We start from the raw sequence: 23740 nt of genomic DNA, 5'->3' as shown, positions 1-23740 counted from the left end.
GGCCAAATGTTGAAATAAGACATCAAAGGACATCTTAGATGTGAGGCAGATCAAAGACTCTGGAGGAAGAGTATTGAGGAGGGATGTGGATATAAGAAACACATGGAGAATATATTTTGAACTGCTTTTGAATGAGGAAAATGCGAGGACTCAGAGAAGATGGGCAGCCTTATGAGGGAATGGTGCAGAACATCAGTAGAGTGGAAGTGAAGGAGGCTATAAAATGGATGAAGAATGGAAAATCAGTGGGCCCTGCCAGGATCCCAGTGGAGGCATGGAGGGCACTGGGGGGGGGGAAGAGGGAATTGACCTGTTGTGGGACCTGTTCATAAAAGTTTGCCAACAGGAAAATATACCCAAGGAGTGGAGGGAAAGTACTCTTGTTCCCATCTCCAAGGATAAAGGGGATGCACAAGACTGTAGGAATTACAGAGGAATAAAGTTGATGTCCCACACAATGAACATCCTAGAAAGGGTTCTTGATGGAAGACTGAGGAGGGAGGTGGAGATTGCAAAGGAGCAATTTGGCTTCAAGCCTGGTCAATCGACGACAGATGCTATCTTTGGGTTATGGCAGATGATGGAAAAGTTTTGAGAGAAACAACGGCAGCTACATCTGGTGTTTATTGATCTGAAAAAAGTGTACGATAGTGCCAAGGCAAGAAGTCTGGAGGTGTCTGAGGTAGAAGAAGGTACTGGAGAAATATGTCAGGTTGGTGCAGGAGATGTACAGAAATGTGAAGACAAGAGTACAAACCTGCCTGGGAGAGACAGAAAGTTTTCAAGTGACAGTTGGCTTGCATCAAGGGTCAGTATTAAGTCTGTTCCTGTTTATTATTGTGATGGAGGTGGTGAAGGAGGAGGTGAGAGGGGACTCACCTTGGACAATGTTGTATGCAGATGACATCATGCTGTGTGCAGAATCAAGAGAAGAAGTGGCAGCTAAACTGGAAAGATGGAGGAAAGTACTGGAAGAGAGAGGTATGAGACTGAGCAGAAGTAAGATAGAGTATATGTGTTGCAAAGTGGATGGCAGCCAGGAGACAGATCTGGAGCTGGAAGGAAATGTCATCAATAAGGTTAGGGACTTTAGGTACTTAGGTTAAAACAGTGAAAGAGGATGGAGAGGCTGAGAAGGAAATGGGATGCAGGATACAAGTGAGATGGAGGAACTGGAGAGAGATGGCTGGAGTGCTATGCGATAAGAAGCTGCTGATCAATCTAAAAGGTGAAATCTACAGGGCAGTAGTGATGTATGCTATGGAAACTGTGGCTCTGAGGAAAAATAATATCAGCAGAATGGAGGTAGCAGAGATGAGAATGCTTAGGTGGATGTGTGTTGTGACCAGAAAGGATTGTCTGAGAAATGACTGTGTGAGGGGAATGGTAAAAGTTATGAACTTAGGAGTGAAGATACAGGAGGCAAGGTCCGGATAGTTTGGTCATGTGATGAGAAGGAAGGACCAGTATGTGGGAAGAAAGGTCATTCAGATGGCTGTGCAGGGGAGGAGGGACCGGGTGTACAAAGAAGAGATAGAGGGAGCTGGCAGAGGAGGGCTTGAGGATGAAGAACTTGGATGTAGTTCTGAAGGAGACTTACTGAAAACAGTGACCCTACTTAGGTGAGACAAGCTGCAAAAGAAAAAGTTAACTGCCTACTGTTGCCCCAAATTAGTCTCAAAAATTGATGGCAATTAACCTTAGTTACTTTCCAAAAGCTACTCAGAATGAAAGGTCTACTTTATATATATATATATTCATTTTTCTAAATTAACTGACTTAAAACCCGAGAATTATAACACAATGACATTTATTTGAAAAAACGCAACATGTGTCGTCAAGAATGACTTCATCAGGCGATAAAAACATAGAAAGATATTAAAAGACACGAAATTAACATTGACACACTCTAAAGCTATATAATTATAAAGCCATAATATTCGACTGTAAATTACAGTTATTATGAGCTTGAACTACAGTCTGAGTTAAAGTTCTATTGTTGTACACCTGTTTGTGTGTGGAATCACGCGATCTCCAGTATCTAATAGATAGAGTTGAAAGAGTCAGGCAAATTATAGCTAAGATTGTTATTCATGTGAAAAGGGTCCAAGGTGATTTCTTTTAACTCGACAATGCGGCGCTCTACTTCATCATGGCAGATGTGTAGGTTTGAAGTTGATGTCCAGTTTATTTCATGTTGGTGGCTTTCGTTGTTCGTGTTTATTGAAAACAGGACATGGCTTGACAGAGCAGTTGCTCTGGTTCTTTTATAAGCAATGTCGCACTGGTGTTCTTTGAGACGTAGTAAGATAGATTTCTCTGTCTGCTCATAGTAAGGCTTTCCGCATTCAAAGTGACCTTGTATACACCTGGGAATTGTAGAAGGTTGTTGATTTGATATATATATATATCAAATCCACTAGAAGAGGCCAGGTCTATACAAATAAATGTTATGGGTGTGTGTGTGTGGCTTTTTGGGGAATAAAATATGTTAGAGGATATACTTTCTTTAGGATTTTTGACTGCTAAGAAGAGTATAGTCTAATTAATGATCCCATCAAACTGACTCACTTCAACTGCTATTTCATGAGTGATCTATTTCTGCTTCTGCTTTATCTTATCCATGGGTAGTTCCACTAGCATACATTATTCCTGTCTTTATCATTAAAACATGATAGTTTGACAACTGTCCTTGTTAATTAAAGCATGAGCAATAGCTGTCCACAGTTCACAGTTAAACTGCAAACTTATCAGACCTTCTCTTCTTTCTCTATTCTCTTGACCAACTTTCCTCAAAGTATTCCCTAAGACCTACTGTCTCCAGCTTTTCAAGAATGTCAACAAGTTCCTTCCTTCGAAACTCATGTTTACATCAAGCAGTAATATACTTCAAGTTCTTCAGCCTCATTCTGAACAGCATTTTAGGAAGATTTTTTATGTATCATTCCAAGTGTGAGAATAGTTTTTAAATCTAATAGCGATTTATGTTGAAACAGAATACTTGCTGCTGAATAGCATAATGCATTTTTCTTCCCTGTAGATCTCCTATTGGTACAAGACACAGTCCTCATATGTAGAAATATCAAGCATAACTCCTAACACGAAGCATTTGGATTATTTTGAGAGTGAACCTAGTGGCCTTCTTCCTGGTATTCAAATATCTGGACTTACTAAAGTAAGTATTGGATGTTTAATAGAATTTTTTTAAAATATTAATTTGGGTGCCTCCAGAATTTATCATGGGAGACTACCCATTTACAGTGTCTATTATATTTCTCCTTAAATTTATTCAGTCAATGTGCTCACATTAGACAGCGCATTCTGTTCACTCCCTACTTGCAATAAGAAAAATTTACTTTGTATTTCTTGAATTTATTCGTTCAAATAAATACTTGTGATATATATTATTTATTTTTGAAATTTCTTTATTGCTTTCCTGCTATATGAAATATACTTATTTAAACTTGGTTGCAGACATTCTCTCTATTATGTTTTCAGTGTTAAATGTTCATGTTAAGTATAACATTTTCCATTATATTTAATATAAACATTCTGTTCTGAATAGTCAAATAAATTTTATGTTATTGGAAGTTTTTTCCCCACTTGGTTAGACTATAAATTATAGATTTAATCCTAGATGATACTGACCCTTTCTTTCTTATTCTTTTACTATGCTGTTCTTCCTGTATTCTTTGCTGTACTTCTCTTGAGTATTTTTTTAATATTCTGACCTAATCTAACTAGACCATCATCACTGGCATCCAATGCCTCACTGCTATGTTTAACATGTGGTGCAGCTTGTGGACTTTAGGAAGTCCACTTATAATAAATTTAGTTTAATCCTTTAGGGCCAATTGCTAGTCGGTATATCAAAACAAATGAACAACCTTTGTCATTTTGACATGAAATGTGAAGTGGATTTTGGAATGTTGGCTGTTTAGGTAGGTGACAAATGCATCCAAAGTGTCTTGTCCATGAGACCAAATGACAAACCCATCATCAACATAGCATAACCATACTTGTATGTAGCTGAGATAAGTACTTTGTTTTCAAAGTGTTCCATGTAAAAAATTAAAGATGCCAAGAAATTATATTCTTGGTTTAATCCTTTATCCAAGTGTAAGCAAACAAAGTTTGGGGCTGAAGTATTTTCAGCACAGGGCAACTCGTATATAGAGTTGACTTCACATCACTTGCCTTAGTATCCCATAATGCAAAGCACATATTCTTATGGACATATATAATGCTATGCATTATGGGAAAGGGTTACTTAAGTTTGCTAAAGCGGGGGGGAACAACCCCTAGCCTTACCATTAATCTGTTTGTAGATTTTTCCTCCCCATGTAAAGTAATTGAATACATAGTAAATTTGAATAATTCAAAGATATCAGGGGGAAATTTAGACTTCATTCAAATCAAAATTGTCTATAAGTAGTACATAGGTAAATAAAAAGGTCACATCAAAACTAACCATTATGTCGGAAATTTTAAGGATATGAATTTTAACTAGTGCTTTGAAATGGACTGGTTTTTTTTTTTTTATTTTTATTTTTTTTTTTTTTTTTTTTTTACAAAAGTAGATGAGTTGGCATTGAGGGAAAGGGGGGGGGGGGAAAGCGACTTGGCTAACTGTTGGGCAAGTTTATACGTGGGATTATTTATGCTATCAACTATACGGCATAGGGAGATATTAGATTTGTCAATTTTTGGTAATCCATAAATGCGGAGTGGTTTAACATGAACCAGTTTTATTTTTTTGATAATTTCTTTTGGCCAGGAAGTCACTTTTTTCAATAATTTGCAGACTTTTTCCCTTTGAGACATAGTTGGGTCTCGATCTATAATTTGGTATATAGAACTATCACATAGGGGATCTTGTATTTTTTTGTTATAATCATCTTGATCCATGATAACTTGCATTTCCCTTATTATTATTATGTAACACCTCCAGGGAGGTGGGCACCTGCTCTAAAACTCTCAGTCTCTGCCAACTGTCTTCCAGTCTGTGCCAACCTTCATCATATACACCAACACCATCTGCTGCTGAACACCACCACCACCACTAGTATTTTCACAGATAATGGCAAACATCCATGCCCACAGCGAGATTCAAACTCCGCAGCCTTTTGACTGGAGAGCAGATACATTAACCACTCGGCCAACCAGGCCAGTAGCTGTAATAACAGCTTTTGTTATTACAAAAACTGTTATTCATTCTTCCTCTTACTTGCCACATAACAAAATAACTTTGGAATTTCCTTTGGCCTACTTGGCTAGTTTCTTCTCAGTAATCTGATTTTGCCTTCCTTCCCGTGCTGATCACCTTTCTTGCCTCATCTTTGTACTGTTCATGAGTTTGATGGTCATCTTTCCCTTTATATATCCTCCACAGCATTTTCTTTTTCTGCAGCTTATGCTTAATGATATTACTTGTCCATCTAACTCCTACCTGATTACTCTCCATATCTTAGGTATACAGTTTAATATTGCTTCCTCTAGATCAGAGTTTCTCAAACTTTTTCTACGCCGGAACACTTCACAAATCCTGAAATTTTCACGGAACACCTTGGTTATTTTGTAATGTATTAATTAATAATTAATTGGTAATTTAGCTGATTTTTATTATTCATTAATAATTAATTAAACAGCAATTAGAGTTTAATTTAATTGTTTTAATTAAAGCTCTTCAATAAACCATCATTAAATTAATTTATGCTGATTTTCATTGATATATCCTATTCTGATCACCAAATATATTTAGAATATTATAAGTACTTACGAGTGAATGCAGACTTTTTCTCCTGTGTGCTGGTAGTTTTCCCCTCCTTTTGTACATCCTGGAGATCGCTTTGTAGGCTTGAGGTGGATGACTCACTGTCTGTTCCATCACAAACACCTTCAATAAGAGATTTCTTAATACCAAAATTAAACAAAGTCCCTTGTCTCTTATTCATATTAAAATTAAATCTGTATTCCTATTACTTTTAAAAAAAATCACAGCATTCCGGTTTCAGAACAAGCACTACGAACTTGCGAAGAAAGTATTCAGTATTAATAGATTTGAGAACCACATACAGACTACCTTGATCTTCAATTTCAGTGGAAAAATTTTCTTTATACTTCCTTGCTGAGTGGTCACTGACTGCAACACAGATGTTATTTCGTTCAGTTTTGAAAACATGCCACCCATTGTTGTAATCAACTTGCAGGCAATTTTTATGACCTGTCATAAACAGCGGTATTCCCTTTCTGAAATGTTGAAAGGTTTTTGTGTGTGAAAATTAATGATACACAGATGTTGCAGATGTTATTAGGCGTTCTGGGTCTGAGCTTTTCGACATATTCACGAATATTATTCTCCTCAGAATATTTCCACTATAAAATATTTATTCATGAAAAATGCTCATAAAACTAAAATGACAAATTCCAGAACTTCTCGCGGAACACCTATTCATCTTCCATGGAACACAGTTTGAGAAACCCTGCTCTAGATTACCCTTAACTATCTCTTATTCACTATCAACATCCTCCCCTTGCAGCATTTTATGTCATGGCACAGCTTTGAGCTTCTTCCTAGGTTTGTCATAATTTCCTGCCTTGTAGTTACACCTCCCTGGCAGAATATTTTTCATGTTTTGCAATCTCCCAAGTCAAGACCATATGTTCACTTTCCCGAATCAGAGGCAATGTGGCTACGATGGTTATGGATGGCTTTTCTGATCCTATGGCCAGGTTCAGTAATCTCTAACAATGAATCCCCTCCATTACATGCTACCTCAAGTAATTATCTCTTAGTTGTTGTATAATTTCTATTTCTTTCCTGCCATGTGATCATTCTTCCTTTCAGTCTATATCTTCATAGTTGAAGTCCTCATAATAATCACTTGACCTGCACTCATTCCGCTAATTTGTTGATGGATGTCTTCCAGATCATTCTTGGAACAGCCACCCCCCTTGTCCATCTCCTTTGGCTGCATTTCATCTTCTATCAGCTTCCCCCCCCCCCACACACATCCTATCTTCCTTGAAAATATTAAACCCTTCAAATTTTATTCCTGCGACCACATCTGCTTTTAGCCAAGTCTCACTAATGCTTGTAAATTTTGGCAAGGTTGCACTAATCAATTCTAAAAACTCCTTGCTGTTGTTCCTGATACTTCTGGTATTGGTATATAGAAACTGCAGCATCCTTTTAAGTCCCCAACCAGCTTTACATCCTGAATTGATTCTGCACAACTTGCATATTGATTTGTTTGTTATCAATACTCTACTCCTCAATTCACCTCTATCATAACATGGCAGGAGACTTACTATGTTCACCTTCTTGCTCTTCATATTTTGCTTTTCCAGCGACTCTTTCACATCCTCTCTCATATGACATAAGGAATTATGCCCTGGAGAAACATTATCTTAGAAGGTACTGCATAATAGAATTCAGATGATTCCATAGGTTAGCAAAGTTGATGTATTTAACATTAACTTTATTTTTCTAGTGGAATAAGTAGACCAACGTGATATCAGAAAAATGGTTATAAATATGCACATTTACTAGAAATTATTTAAAATCCATCAGTTTGTGATTGCAGAGATTATGCTGGAATGGGTTAGATATAACCATAGTAAGAATGGAAATTAATTTAGTATCTGAATCATGGCCTAATCTTATTCTCTGTCAAAAAAAAAAATTCTTAGATTGCAAAAACATTATTATTAACATCTGACCTCCATGGATTCAGAGACTCATCATGGGAGGTATACACTATTACACATTGTGCTCATCTAACTGTGCTTTAAACTGATTGAATGTGTCTACAAGCACAACACATTCAGGCAATGCATTCCACTCACAACCACTCTCCATGCAATGAACCTTCTCCTTACTCCTCTGCTCACACCCTCCTTATACAGTTTCTAGTGATGCCACTTGTTCTATCCCCTCTCCAATTCTATGAAAAATCTCTTCCATATCAATCTGATAACAATTCTTGACTAGCTTATATGTCTCAATCATATCTCCCCCCCCCTTCCTCTTCATGAGGCTCTGCAATATATGTTCTCTCAATCTGTCTTCGTACTCCACATTCCAAAGATCAGTGACTGATCTTTGCAGTGATGCAAAGATCAGTGACTCCAGAGAAGATTCACTTTGTGAATCTTCTCTGGACCCTTTCCAACATATCCTCATCACTATGAAACCCAGCGACCAAATCTTTGCACAATAATCCATATGAGGTCTGATCAAGGCCTTATACAATGGTCATAACTTCTCTATTTCTGCATGTGAGGGTCCTCTGCATCATTGCCATTATCTGATGTGATGTCTTCACAATTTGTACAATGTGGCTCCTGAACTTCAGATTCTTGTCCACCATCACCCCCTAGATCTCTCATCTCCTCTACTTCCTTTAAAGTTTCTCGACCAAGTGTATACAGGGAAAACCCTCACTTAATGCGAATTCGATATGTGCAATATGTGCAATAATCAGTCAGTGCAATTGAGTGAAATGATACTATTTCCCACTTTAAGCAAATGATTAATCAGTTAATGTGATTTTTTTCACTTTATGCAAAATTTTTTGTTGCCACTCTGCAGCGAGCAGCAGCGCCTGTCAATGTAGCGGGCAGTGGCATTGCTGCAGTCAGTGGCCGGCAACACTTGGCATATGACTCAAAGCTATCATCGCAAGCGCACGTGCAAACTCTGTTCTCTTGCTCAATCACTTTTCCTTCATTTTGCTTTAATTTAGATATCTAAATTTTGTTTGAATTTTCAAAAGGAAAATGATGCTGATCCTGATATGGAATGCAGCTTCGAAGTCTGCCAAAATCTCGATAAAGCTATCGCAAATTGCAGGACAAGATGAAAAAGTCAAGCACTGTTCAAACATCTTTACTTAATTTTTTTGTAAAAAAAAAAGTAGCTCAATCAAATGTGTAGACATTAAATAAAAATTTAAGCAACTGATTTTTAACTTTGATCATCTTATCCTCTAATATAGCTTATTTTTTTTTTTTTTCAAATTTATGTTAACTGATGAATGAATTATAATTATTCTTATTATTTATTGCATTCACTTAAGGCGATTTCACTTAGTCTGTATTAATTGATGGATTAATTAATCACATTAAGTGAGGTTTTCCTGTACTTTGCATCCCATCATTGCTTACCAAATCTCAAAACTTTATGCTTTGCAACATTGAGCTGACAGTTTCATTTGCCGTCCATTCACACAATCTATTCAAGTCCTCTTGTAAGGCCATAACATCTGCTTGACTCTGCATTGCACTCCTCAGTTTGCATCATCTGCAAACAGTTGCATATCACTAGTTAAACCCATCCCAATATCATTAACATACAATTCAAACAACAATGGCCCCAAAACTGACATCTGCGGCACACCACTAGTGAGCTTTCTCTTTCGGGATACTGCGCTCCCATATAGAACTTTCTGATACCTATCCAACCATCAGTCACTGATCCAACTCAGAAGTCTGTTATCCAATCCCATCTGTTTCAGTTTATTTAAGAGCTTGTCGTGTGACAATCTATCAGAAGCCTTTGCAAATTCTAAGTACACCACTGTATATGCATCTCCCCTGTTCCAAGATATTTGTTACCTTGTTGTAGTACATAAGTAAGTTAGTGAAACAAGATATCCCCTTAACAAACCCATACTGATAACCACAGAGACTGTTGCTGTTATCAACTCATTTCTGTATCCTACCTCTTACTAATCTCTTCAGTACCTTCACAACTCCAGATATACAGACCAGCCTATAATTTGAAGCTAATGCCTTATCACCACCTTTAAGCAGCAGAACAATTTTATCTCCTGCTTCCACTACCTTGGAATCTATGCTGTTGCAAGCTTTTTATTAAACAAGCATGCCAATGCTACTGCCAATTCCCTGGAACATTCCCTTAAGATGCATGGTGATATGTCATCAAATCCTATCACCTTATTGATATCAAGTATTATTTCCTCAAATACCTCCTGCTCACTCACAATTAAGCATCCTCTCCTGTGTCATCTTATAAATTGATCACTGAATACCTCAACAGTCTTCTGCAGCAGTTACCATTCTATCACTTTCATCCCTTAACTTCATCTTTCCATGATCATTCTTCCTTCTACTTGCCACATATCTAAAAAAAAAAAAACTCTCTAGGGTTTTTCTTTGCCTGATTTGCCAATTTGTGCTTATACTCTACTTTTGTTTTCCTGAGTCATTCTCTTGGCTTGTTCTTTATACTCTTCATATAACTGATTATTACAATTACTCATCTTGTACTTCCTCCAAAGTACTTTCTTTTTCTAGATGTCATACTTGAGCTTCACATTCATCCATTTTAAACCTACCTTATTCAGCATTTTGGCCTTTGGAATGAATTCATACATTGATGCTGTTATGTATTTCTTAGTCATTTCCCATGCAGCATTTATTTCCTTACTGCTCAACTCCTCTTTCCATGTTATAGTTGTCTCCAAGTTGTCTCCTAAGCTTGTTTTAATCATAAGCCTAATAATAGCACATATATTCTTTCCTCACAAAAGTCTGCATATGACTAGTCACAATACAGGTGATTACTTCCTGATCACTTTCACCAACTGGAGGAAAGTGTGAAACCCCTTTCACACTTTCATCCTCTGATGAAATGATCAGATCTAGAACCCTCGATCTTCATGTGGCCTCATTTATGTCCTGCCTGAGATATCTCTCGAGAACTCGAGAAATTCATTTTCTCTACTCCCAAATGCTGTCCCTTCATTCCAATCTATACCACCATAATTAAAATCGCCCATAATAATTATTCTTACTTTGTTCACTATTCCAAGTTGTTTATACATTTCTTCATCACCACCCTCCATCCCAGGCCTGTAGCAACATCTAACTAAATATATCTTCCTCTCAATTTCCAGGTTACACCACACTGCCTCATTGCCACTATTTTCTCCTTTTTCCTTGCCTCTATTTCCTTCTACCTTATCTGGACTCATTTCCCCTGCTATCATCAGCAGCACTCTCCCCCCCCCCCCCCCACTTCTTGCCCTTTCTATCCTTGCGAAAAATACTGTATCTTTTCATTTCTCTTCCCGTTATGATATGTTTCACTTGGTTGAATCCAATGATTTTGGGGTGAATAAATTCAATCACCGAATCCATTTCATCCTCCTTATTTCTGATATTTCTGGCATTTGTAAACAAACACAGCAGTTCATTTTTAGGTCTATAGCCAATCCTATCCAAGCCATGGATTTGTTGTGATTTCCTCGCCACACCTGCCCAACCACCTTTAGCACTACTCACCACATATATCTGCTCAGTCTCATCTTCTCCACCCACATTGCAATATACTCCATCTTCTTTTTTACTAAATAGCTTAAGGAAATTCCAACGGATATACAATAAAATAAATTTTAATACACTTCCAATATTTCAGCAACATTGCATTGCCATTTTCACAAGAACTTAAAAACAAGACACTTGCATGCAAGCACAACAAACAGTAAATGAGGATGAAGCAGGAAGTTATTCTTTCTTTGTTCAGGACTTGATTACCAACATCAAGTCCTGATGGTGCCCCCTATCGGGCAATGTTGGTATTCTTAGGCGATTGGGCTGAGGGTCTTCTGATGTAGGTTTCCCAAATTTGGGGCAGTCTCATGCAACCAAATTTGTTGAGGTTTGGATTGTTTCTTAGGGCTGAGGCTGATTCCATGAAAAGCCTTTCGTATTTGAATTTACTACGGTGTATTGTCGTGGCTTTCTTCCACCGTATTCTATGGGGTATCCAGCGTTTGGTCTGCAAGATCAGAGTGGTTGTATTGGTGAAACCGGATGTAGTCCTTGTGTTCTGAAATTCTGATATTAGCTGTCCTGCCTGTTTGGCCAAAGTAGGACAGCTTACAGCTGCAAGGGACCTGGTATACACCAGGTAGATCTAGGGGGGGGGGGGAGATCGCTCTTTAGTAGAGCGGATAAGGGATACCAATTTTTTATATGGTCTGTAACAAGTAGTTAAGTCATGTTTTTTTTTTAGGATTTTGGTAATTTTTTCTGAGGTGCCTCGGATATGGGGTATTGTGATGGATTTAGAGTAATCCTTGTTGTGTGTGTGTGTGTGTGTGTGTGTGTGTGTGTGTAGGGGGGGTTTGTGGTTTATGTTTATTGGTTTCGATATTCTTTGGATTTTTTTGGGGGGGGGGAGGGGTAGCCATTGGCTGAGAAAGTGTTGAGAATGCGGTTTTTAGTTCTGTGGTTAGGGCATTGTCATTTGAACAGATAAGTTTAGCCCTGTTGTGTAGTGTCTTAATGACTCCATATTGTTGCGAGGAGGGGGGATTGTTGGTAAATGTATCTGGCTCTATGGGTGGGTTTTCTATAGACTGAGAAAACCAAGGTTCCATCAGGCTGGCAGTGACTAGTGTGTCTAAGAAAGGAAGGCAGTTGTTTTTTTCTTCTTCCAGGGTGAATTTGATTCTACGGTGTTGGTTGTTTAAGTGTGTTAGGAGAGGAGTGCATCAGATCCATGTGGCCAAATGGCGAACACAACATCGACATAGCGAAGCCATATGGTTGGTTTTTGTGGGGTAGAGTTTAAGGCTTTCTCTTCAAAAGCCTCCATATAAAAGTTGGCCAAGGGTGGGAAGAGTGGAGAACCCACAGAGAACACCTGCCAGCCTGATGAAACCTTGGTTTTCTCAGTCTATAGAAAACCCACCCATACAGGCAGATACATTCACCAACGATCCCCCCCCCCCCCTTGGAACAATGTGGAGTGATTAAGACACTACACAACAGGGCTAAACTTATCTGTTCAAATGACAATGCTCTAACCACAGAACTAAACCACATTCTCAACACTTTCTCAGCCGATGGTTACCTCCCAAAAAAAAAATCCAAAAAATATTGAAACCAATAAACTACCCCCCCCCCCCAACAACAAGGATTACTCTAAATCCGTCACCATACCCCATATCCGAGGCACCTCAGAAAAAATTACCAAAATCCTAAAAAAAAGCATGACTTAACTACTTTTTACAGACCATATAAAAAATTGGCATCCCTTATCTGCTCTACTAAAGACCAACCCCCCCAGACCTACCTTGTGTATACCAGGTCCCTTGCAGCTGTAAGCTGTCCTACTTTGGCCAAACAGGCAGGACAGCTAATATCAGAATTTCAGAACACAAGGACTACATCTGGTTTCACCAATATACAGCCACTCTGGTCTTGGAGACCATGCACTGGATACCCGCCATAGAATACGGTGGAAGAAAGCCACGATAATACACCATAGTAAATTCAAATATGAAAGGCTTTTCATGGAATCGGCCTCTGCCCTAAGAAACAATCCAAATTTGTTGAGGTTTGGTTGCATGAGATTGCCCCAAATTTGGGAATCCTACATCAGAAGACCTTCAGTCCAATCGCCCAAGAATACCAACATTGCCTGATAGGGAGCACCATCAGGACTTTTAGGAGAAAGAATAGCTTCCTGCTTCATTCTCATTTACTGTTTGTTGTGCTTGCGTTCAAGTGTCTTGTTTTTAAGTTCCTATGAAAATGGCAACGTGACGTTGCTGAAATATTTGAAATGTATTAAAAGTTATTTTAATGCATATCCTAGTATACGTTGTAATTTCCTTAAGCTATTTAGTAAAAATGCAAATGCATAACCAACGTCTAAGCCTTTCCATGAGAAATACTTCATCTTCATACACACGTTCACTGCCAATTTCAACATCCACTCTCCCTATGCCATGTCTCCCTGTCCATCTGAGCTTGCTTTTGAATCCCATCTGGTTGTGAACACCTGATATGAAGATAGCGCAGTTTACTTCCTAGAAACTCAAGAGTTTTCATTCTTTAAAACAGATAAGTTGGCTAAAGAATACATTCTTTGACAAATAAAGAATTGAACAGCAGACTATATAGATAGGATTAATTACTCTACAAAAAACTAATTAATATTATGATAATGCCAAGTATCTTATCCACATAGCAACAGGTGTGTTAAGCCTAACATGTTATGACCGGAGGAAACTAGATTATTTAAAAGAACAAGAAATTTTAAATCTTGTACTGCTCATTGACTTGCTGATCAACTTTCTCTTCATATACTTTTTACAACATTTTTTTACAAATTTTGCTTTAACAATACTGCTCATCAATCTAATACCTACGTGATTTATCTTCCTGACTCTGGATATTGCTTCCTTCAGACACTCCTTGACCATCTTTTCATTCGTGATTTATCTTCCTCACTCTGAATATTGCTTCCTTCAGACACTCCTTGACCATCTGCCCAACAGTATGCTTACGTACTTCCATTGCAGATTCTTTCACCATGGTGCTGCTTCTTAAGGTTGTCATAATCACCTGTCCTACAGTTCACACATACCCTTTCTTAACTGAAAATTTCACATTTTGCATCCTCCCATCAAGTCCACATGATCACTCTCTCCCCAGTCAGATGCAATGTTGATTACCATAGTTATGGACTGATCTTCTGATTCTGTGACCAAATTCAGCACTCTCAAACCCAGAGTCCTCCTCATCACATTTCATTTCAAGTAATTATCTCTTAGTACAACCCTCAAGGGTTTATTTTAGTGAGTATGGGAATGGCAATTCCAAGGTACCTGATAGACCTTGCCTTACTTCATATAATATACATCTGTATATTATCTGTAGACTGGGCCATACTCTTCTTTCTTTCTTGTTGTTCCTCCTGCTCCTTCTCCCTAATGCTATTGCAGTAGTCTAGGGCTTAGGTGAATCTTTCCTATTACACTATATTTTTTTCCATCTCATGCAGTGGGAGTCTGCTTTCCTTCTCAAAAGGCAGGTTCAGAGGCCTTAAGGTGGCAGCCCTACCACCAAACTCACCCTGCGAAAGGTTTGGAAGCCTATCCAGAGGAAATTTACAATTACTCCCAAAGCTCTGAAGAAGAAAAATATGATGGATTTATCAGAATTGACCTGGCTAATGGACAGGGACTTCTCTTCAAAAAATTAAAAATAGCTACTTGGAATATCATCAATCGCACACAAAATTGACAAGCTAAACAGAAAACTTAAAAGTAGAAACATTGATATAGCAACAGTAACTGAGACAAAAAAGAAATAGAAGGGATCTCAAATTCTGGAAGATTATGTCATGATCTTCTCTAGAGTTCCAGATGACAAATAGGCTTCATCTGGGGTTGCAATTTGGATTAATAAAAAATGGAAAAACAAAATTTTGTATTATACTTGGGTATCAGAAAGAATAATGAAAGTTAGAATGAAAATTATGATTCAAACATTCAATATTTTCAGAATTTATGCACCAATAGATGGAAAAGAGGAAAAGACAAAAGAATTTTACAGAAAACTTCAGGAGTGTATTGATGAAACAAATAAAAAATGAAGCAACAATCTTGATAGGGGATTTCAAAGCTAGAGTGGAAAGTAACCCAATAATAGGATACATTGGATCAGAGGGAGAATCAGTAATCAATAACAATGGAATTTTATTAAGAGACTTCTGCATATTTAACAATCTAAAAATCAGTAACATTTTCTCATCATCATCATCATCAAATTTCTGCCATATACCCTCAAAGGATGTACAGGATATGATAGTACTACATAAAAAAAATTACATCATTACTAACTTCCTATCTACAATTTTCCTCCAAATCAGTCTGTTACTTGTCAAGACTCCAACATTATCAGATCTTATTTCTATCGTCTAAGGCACTTTGTACCGTATCAATCCACCTATATCTTGGTCTTCCTCTGGGTCGTTTTGCTGCCAACCTGGCAGAGAACATTTGTTTTGCTAATCCTTCTTCGCCCATTCTGTTTAAGTGACTATACCACCTGAGATTTAGCTCTGCTAAATCTCAGGTGGTATAGTCACTTAACTAACACATTCCTGGATGCTGACAATGTCAAGTTCTTTTCTAATATCCTCGTTTTTAATATGATATTGCTATTGATGCCATCTGTTCACACCTATAATCTTTCTCAGGACTCTCATATCTGCGGTCTCTAGTCTTTGGTCAAGTGTTTTACTTCTGACGCAGCTCTCAGATCCATAAGTTAAAACTGGTTTGAACACTGTCTTGTATACAGCTAATTTAGTTTTCCGACTAATTTCTCTTTTATTCCATATGAATTTATTCAATTGACTTCCTACCATACCAGCTTTGCTGATTCTGTTGTCTATTTCTATATTTAATTTACCATCTTCAGTAAAAATCATGCCTAAGTAGCTGAAATGTTTTACTTGTTCCACAGGTTCTCCATTCACAACACAGTTGACATTTTCAATGATTCTGTCTATGTTCATCGTCTTTGTCTTTTTATTGCTGACCTTCATACCATATCTATTACAACAGCTATTCAATTTAGTCAGAGAATCTTGCAGACTTGTAGCGGATTTATTTAGAAGTATAACATCATCCGCATAAAGCAAAGAGCTGACATTACCATATCCAATTTTGATATCATGTTTAATACCACTTTCCTTCATAATGTGATCCATATAGATAATGAATAACAGAGGGAATAATGTACATCCTTGTCTCACTCCATTTGTAACATTAAACCATCTTCCTGTAGTTCCTTCAATTCTAACTGCTGACTTACAACTCAAATAAAGACTAAGTATTTCTTGATATAATGCCCTATTGACACCATATAACTGCAGCGTATTGAATAGATTCTCTCTTGGCACCTTGTCATATGCCTTTTCCAAATCGACAAAACTTAAATACAGATCTTTGTTATATTCCCATGCTTTCTCGACTATTTGTTGTAAAGTGAAGATCTGATCCTGACAGCCTCTATTTGGCCTGAATCCAGCTTGTTCTTCACCAAGCTTTTCTTCCACTATTCTTCTCAACCGTTTCTCAAGTATACTAACATCAATCTTTCAGGAACACTCAGTAGGGAAATAATTCTCATATTCAGTTTTATTTTCCTTTTTGTATATGGGTACTATGAGAGCTCTACTCCAATCATCAGGAAATCGTCCCTCTGTCCAGCCTTTCTGAACTATGCAGTGCAGCCACTGTAAGACTTTTATACCACCATACTTCAGCCTTTCTGGTCGAATATCATCTACTCCTGTTGCCTTTCCACATTTCAAGCCTTTGATGGCTTTTTCTACTTCAAGTATGGATATGTATTCCTGACTGCATGCCTGGTCAGTGTTTTTTTACCACTGTGCTGTCATCACTGCTTGTTTCATTTAGCAGTTTTTCAAATCATAATTACTCCATACTTCAAGGATATCTTTTTCTCCCGTTTTCATGTCACCTTTTTCATCTCTAACTCCTTTTACAGCACTCTTTCCACCATTCCTAAGCTTCTTCAACAATCTCCAGAATATTTTGCCACCTTCTTGATATTTATTTTCTATATTCTTGCCAAAGTCCTCCCATGACTTTTGTTTAGCTTGTTTTACACAGTGTTTAGCATTCTTGCATTTGTCTCTATATTCTCTAAGAGCACAAGCTGGCTTATCTGACAGGAACTTTTGATATGCTTTCTTCATTTCCTTCACTGCCTCTTTAACTTCCTGTGTCCACCAAGCAGTTCTGATTTTTTTTATCCTTACAGACAACCTCACCACATGCCTTTCTGGCAGAATTAATCAATGTTTTCTTTAGAGTTTGCCACTGAATCTCCAAGGTTTGATTCCTGTTCTCAAACTCTTTCATTTTTTTTTTCAATAATCTTTGTGTATTTTAGTCTACAGTTCACATCTGAGAGCTCAACTTTTATTCGCTTTAAAACTTTCTTACATGTTATTCTTTTCAATATGAAATTCAATTTTATCCTGCTCAAGACTGAATAGTGAATAGTGAATATCCTGCTCAAGACTAAATAGTGATTTGAAATTGGAAGTAATCACTTCCAATTTCAAATCCTCTGTACACTCTGGTGTCCTGCACCAGGGAGAAAACATCTCTATCAACAATAACATAGTCAATGAGACTTCTTATTCCTAGCCTCTTCTCTCCATGTGAATTTGTGCACATTTTATTTTGGAACATGGTGTTAGTAATAACCAGTCCATGTCCTGAGCAGAAATCCAACAGGTATTTGCCACATTATTATTAACTTTGCTCTTTTTTCCAAATTTTCCCAAAATATTTTTGTATGTCTCACAATCATTTCCTACTCTTCTATTTAGATCCCCAACAAGACCAACTTTTCCTTTTTCATTGTGTCAGTTACTTTTTCTAAAGCCTCAAAAAATTCCTCCATTTCTACCTTAGTAGAACCTTCCATTTCTACCTTAGTAACTTTCTTTAGGCATAAAAATATACATAAGTACACATGGGAATCAAGAGGAACTAAATCAGTAATAGATTACATTATTATTATTATTATTATTATTAACAACAAATTAAATAATACTATCAAGAATACAAGGGTTTTTAGAGGTAGTGAAATTGATAGTGATTACATGCTAGTTGAAAGCATATTTGAATTCATTAAAAGAATCACATACTTCAAAAGAAAAAAGATAACAAACCAACATCTAATAAGCAGTTTAAAATTCACCTCCTAGAACAGGAGAGTATTAGATACTTATACAAAAGCAGAATAAGAGATAAAATAAAACCAGCCACAAATAATATTGAAACTGACCGGATTTTATCAGATTAATCCAGAGGGATTATAAAAGGAGTAGAAGGTGAGAGGGAAGAACCAGAGGTCATTAAGAAAGTTTAGGTTACAAATCAAGGAAAAGCAAAAAAAAAAAAAAAAAAAAAGACTCATAACTTGGAATGAAGACTTAAAGGAATTAATTGAAAGGAGAAAACTGGCTTTTAAAATATGTCTGCAGAGTAAAATCACTGCTGACTATATGCAATATAAGAAACTATGGGCTGAAGTCAGAAAGCTTTCCAGAAGCATATGCAGAAAAGATTGGAGTAAATGTTAAATCATTAGAGCAGGATATCACTGGCCCTCAAAGAATAGGTTTTAAAATTTTCAGGCAACTACAAACAGCAGAAAATGACCAATTAAGGAATAATCTAATTTCCAAAGAGGATTGGATAGAACAACACTATAAAAAATTGTGGAATGAAAAACAAGAAATAGAAAACAATGACACAACTCACAAAATTGAAAATATCAATACACAGGAAAGTACAGAAGAAGTAGTAATTGAGGAATTAGAAAAAGAATTCAAAAACTCAAGAAATAGAAAATGGATGGAATATGCATTGAGTTCTTTAAATATGCAGACAAAGAGCTTAAAAGAAAACCTACTTAAACTCATCAGTAATATCTGGAAATGTTAAATGATCCCAAAAGAATAGGAAACTAGTAGTAGTAATAAATATTCACAAAAAAAGATCCCAAGGACAGATGTAGAAATTACAGAGGCATTACTCTCTTAATAACAGCATCTAAACTATATGCAAACATCTTAAAGAACAGATTAGTTAAATATGCAGAAAATTATTTAGAAGAAGAACAGTGTGGTTTTAAAAGAGGGAGAGGATGCACAGATTCAGATGCCTCTTTCACAATGCAACAGATCATAGAAAAAAGAAAAAAAATTAACTTGCCCACTTCTGTTTATTGACTATGAAAAGGTATATAATAACTTGAACAGAAATCTACTCTGGAAAATATTACAAGATGATAAAATACCTCCTCAATTAAAGCAATAAAAAAAGTCTATACAGAGAAACAAAAATTTGCAGATGGAACATTATCAGAACCTATAACTATAAAGGAGTAAGACATGGCTGTGGCTTATCCCTAATCCTATTCAACATTTATATAAACAGAATCCTAAAAGAAAAACAACTGTTAAAGATGGAATTAAACTAACAAATAAAATACAGTTAAATACAATATTTTATGCAAATGATCAAGTACTAATCTCAAATTCAGAAGATAAACTCCAAATTGCAACTAACCATCTAAATGAAATAGCAAAAAAATTTTAAATGAAAATCTCTGAAACAAAAATAAAAGCTATGGCAATGTGTGGAAACACCATTCAAAAAGTCATAATTACGCTTAACAATAAAATAATAGAACAAATTACAGAATTCAAATACTTAGGAGGAAATATAATCTCACAATACAATACTGATTCACAATTGGAAACAAGACTACAAATTTACAATAGAATGAATGGCATAATTAAAAGAAATTTTAGAAAACAAATGACTAAAGAAACTCGATTAAGATTACATAACATGACCTCTAAACATCTCTCAAATTTGGAAGTGAAACTTGGATTCTAAAACAGAAAAAAAAAAAAACAGACAAAGATTGGAAGCAGTGCAGATGAAGTTACTAAGACCTCTCCTGGGACTCACTAGGTTAGATAAAAAGAAAAGCACAGAAATAAGAGAATGAATAGATACAAAAAATAGAAGAATACCAGCAAAATTGGCTATACCACATAGAAAGGATGAATAACAATAGGATTCCCAAACTAGAATGTAAATATCTACAGGAAGAAGAGACCATGGACATCCAAGCTTAAGATGGAAAGATCAACTTCATCTGCAGAGCAGGAACTGGATATAAAAATAAAAAGCCTATACCTAAATTGCTCAGACAACAATCTCTTAGTACATAAATAAATTTCACTTCCTTTTCATTGTGTAATCTTTCTTCCTTCCAGTCTATGTTTCTATAGATGAACTTCTCCATAACAGTTCCTTAACTTGCACTTCTCATGCCAATTTTCCAGTGCATGCTTTTCACATCATTCCTTGCACCCCTGGCTACTAGCAGCAGGCTGACTGTATATTTTGTCCTAATGCCCCCCCCCCCCTCCCAATATCAGATTTCCTAAATGAACTGCCTTCTGCCTCTTTTTTCAGCAGCAGTTCATTTAACATCATCATCAGTGCTGTCACACACCCTGTTTTTTTATCTCTCTCTCTGTCGATATCTTCCCAGAAGATACTTATAATGTAGTTGCAAGGATAAGTTATTCTTGTAACTACATTATCTGTCAACAAAGTCTGACCAATGCTCATAAAGAGGGCTCCAGAAATACTAGTAGCATAAACTGTGGTCAATGGTTAATAGAATTTAAAACAGCCAAATTCAAATTATGCACAATAATGTGTAAGCTTTGATATTTCTCTTTTTAAATTTGTCACTAGTTTTTTTTTTTTTTTTTTCTTTCAGCATGTTACATTCTCTTTTTGTTTTACTGCTTGCCAAATAGTTACCAGCCTTCCATGACAAGAAGACCTTGCTGAAATAAAGAGCCAAGAGGCTTCACTTCGGCAGTGCAACATTATACAAATTAAGTGGATATTGAATCCAACATTATTTCAAAGCTGAATATATAGACACTCTTTTAGTTTCTATATATTCAGCTTTGAAATAATGTTGGTTTCAATATCCACTTAATTTGTAAAAGAAGAAGAACTTGCTTTCATTTTCATCTGTGTCTATACTGCAGAGTTTTGGAGAAGAATTATGGCAATAAATGCCTCTTTCAATTTTTATCTATGGATCCCATTTAATGGACTAATTTCTCCTCATTTGAAATATCTGTAGAAACATCTAGAAAAAGACTCCCTGATGGAGTCTTTGATTTCCTTTGATTTAATTAATTTTTGTTTAATAACATCAGCAGTAACTGCCACAAATTTTTTATATTTCATGTCATTTTGATTTGAAGTTTTTGAAATCAATAAATAGTTTATCGAATTTAACTTTATAATAAGCTGAATTAAAAAGGCACCTTAGGTGTTCAAACATTTTATGATCCATTTTTCTTTGAAAAAGTGACCTGAGATATGTTTCCTGAGTGATTTTCTGGCCATGTCTATATCACAACATTTTTATAAAAATTAAATGCCTCATGAAACCTAATTGTCTCCACTCTAAAAAGTCCCTGAAAACTTTGTTGGCAATCAAGAATTTCTGTCAGCAGTCCCAGGTTTTTTTTTATACTTTACAGAATGCAACTTTGTAGCATAACCACTTGAATTCCCCAAGCCATTTGTCTTGAAAGCACACCTTAATTGTTTTTAGTTGATGACACAACAGAACTCTTTTCTCCAGTGTTCTTAATATTTTCAAGTCCCTTACCTTTGCTTTCAGTTTCATACTTTACAAAACTAAAAAGTGTATTTTGCATTTGCTTTCATTTATTCTCCATAATGAAGGGCAGTGATGTTATTAGGTTTTTGGCATTCTTGACAAATTCATAGTTATGTACTTTTTTTTGTTTTTGGTGTGACAGTTTCGCTAAGTAATAAAATATCTTGTCTCTGGCACACTTTACTGCTTCCCCTCCATGGAGAGTGAATTTATATAAATGACCCATAAAAATAATTCAAATAGAAAGACAAATAATAAAGTTTATCACAACAACAGAAACTTGCCAATACAGTCATCCCTCAATTTACGTCCGTTCAAGTCGCGTCCTTTTAAAGATACGTCCGTGATCCCATAAGGGAATAAATAACATTTTCGGCTATATATAGAGGATCTGAACCAAAAGTGCATACTCCTTAGCACTGTCACTATAACTGCTAAGGCACTAAGTCTCTTCAATATGTTGAAGAAGAAGAAAGTAGAACCCAATTATGACTACGAATTCAACGCTTCTTCCGATTGGTTCATGAGATTCAAGCAGTTTTCCGCTGCATAATATGAAAATGTATGGGAATCTTCAAGTGCTAAGAAGGCTGCCAAGGAGTTTGATAATTGGATAAAATTATTACGGAGGAAAATTATTTGCCACAGCAATTATTTAATATGGATGAGACGTCCTTGTTCCAAAAAAAAAAAAAAAAAAAAAAATGCCGAACGGACATTCATCCACAAAAAGCTGAAATCTATACCTAGTTTCAAAGCTCTTAATGCCCATATTATGATTCTGTTATGGGTAATGTGACTGGATATAAGCTGAAACTATTTGTGATATGGCACAGTGAGAATCCACGAGTCTTCAAAAACATCAGGAAGCATACTCCCAGTTCATTATCTGAGCAATAAGAAGTCGTGGATGATTCAAAAATTGTTCGAGGATTCCTTAATCAATTGTTATGTGAATGAAATAAAAAGCTATTGTGTGAAAGAAAATGTAGAATTAAAAATTTTATTAATTCTAGATAACGCTCCAGGTCATCCGTCATGTAAGTATTATAGCAGTGATCTTCACCAAGTTCATTATGTTTCTCCCTCCAAACACTACTTCATTGATCAAACCGATGGATCAGGGAGTTCTTGCAGGTTTTTAAGGCTTATTATCTGCGGACAACTTTTTTACAAGCCATTTATGCCACTGAAGGAAACGACCAGACTCTCATGCAATTCTGGAAACACATTCAATATTTATCATGCTATTAAAAATATTGCTATGGCTTGGGATGAAGTGACATCTCAATGTATGAGTGGCATATGGAAAAATACATTAAAAAGGTTTGTGCATGATTTTGGAAGTTTGTAATAGTGGGCCTAGCAAACAATCTGAATCTCGAAGTGAATGATGATGCATAATTCAACTCATAGAAAGTTCCCCTGAAGAGTTGACCAACGAAGAATTGGTCGAACCAAAGGAAGAATGTGTTGCAGAAGAGGGAAAAGAGAAACATGGAGAGCTAGTTAAACAATTCAGTGTCTTGCAGAAATGTTCTTTGCAGTTAGCAATGTTATCAAAATGGTTGAAGACATGGTCCCCCATGTTGAATGCTACTTATTAGTAGAAACAAAAGTGAAATGAAAATGA

At 36.3% G+C, this 23740-nt stretch overlaps 1 protein-coding gene across 1 annotated transcript in view; it reads left to right on the top strand.

Moving 5' to 3' along the window:
* The window catches only part of Abca3 (ATP binding cassette subfamily A member 3), a 524972-nt gene that overhangs the window by 131938 nt on the left and 369294 nt on the right, over positions 1-23740 (top strand). The window contains exon 8 of the mRNA XM_090407639.1: positions 3041-3175. Coding sequence (XP_090263765.1) covers positions 3041-3175 — 135 coding nt within the window. The remainder of the gene's footprint in view (positions 1-3040; positions 3176-23740) is intronic.

Source organism: Typopeltis vanoorti, chromosome 17 (genome assembly GCF_054136105.1).
Source record: "Typopeltis vanoorti isolate ZY-2024b chromosome 17, IOZ_Tvanoo_1.0, whole genome shotgun sequence".
NCBI lineage: Eukaryota > Metazoa > Arthropoda > Arachnida > Uropygi > Thelyphonidae > Typopeltis > Typopeltis vanoorti.
This window is presented reverse-complemented; position numbering and strand designations above follow the sequence as displayed.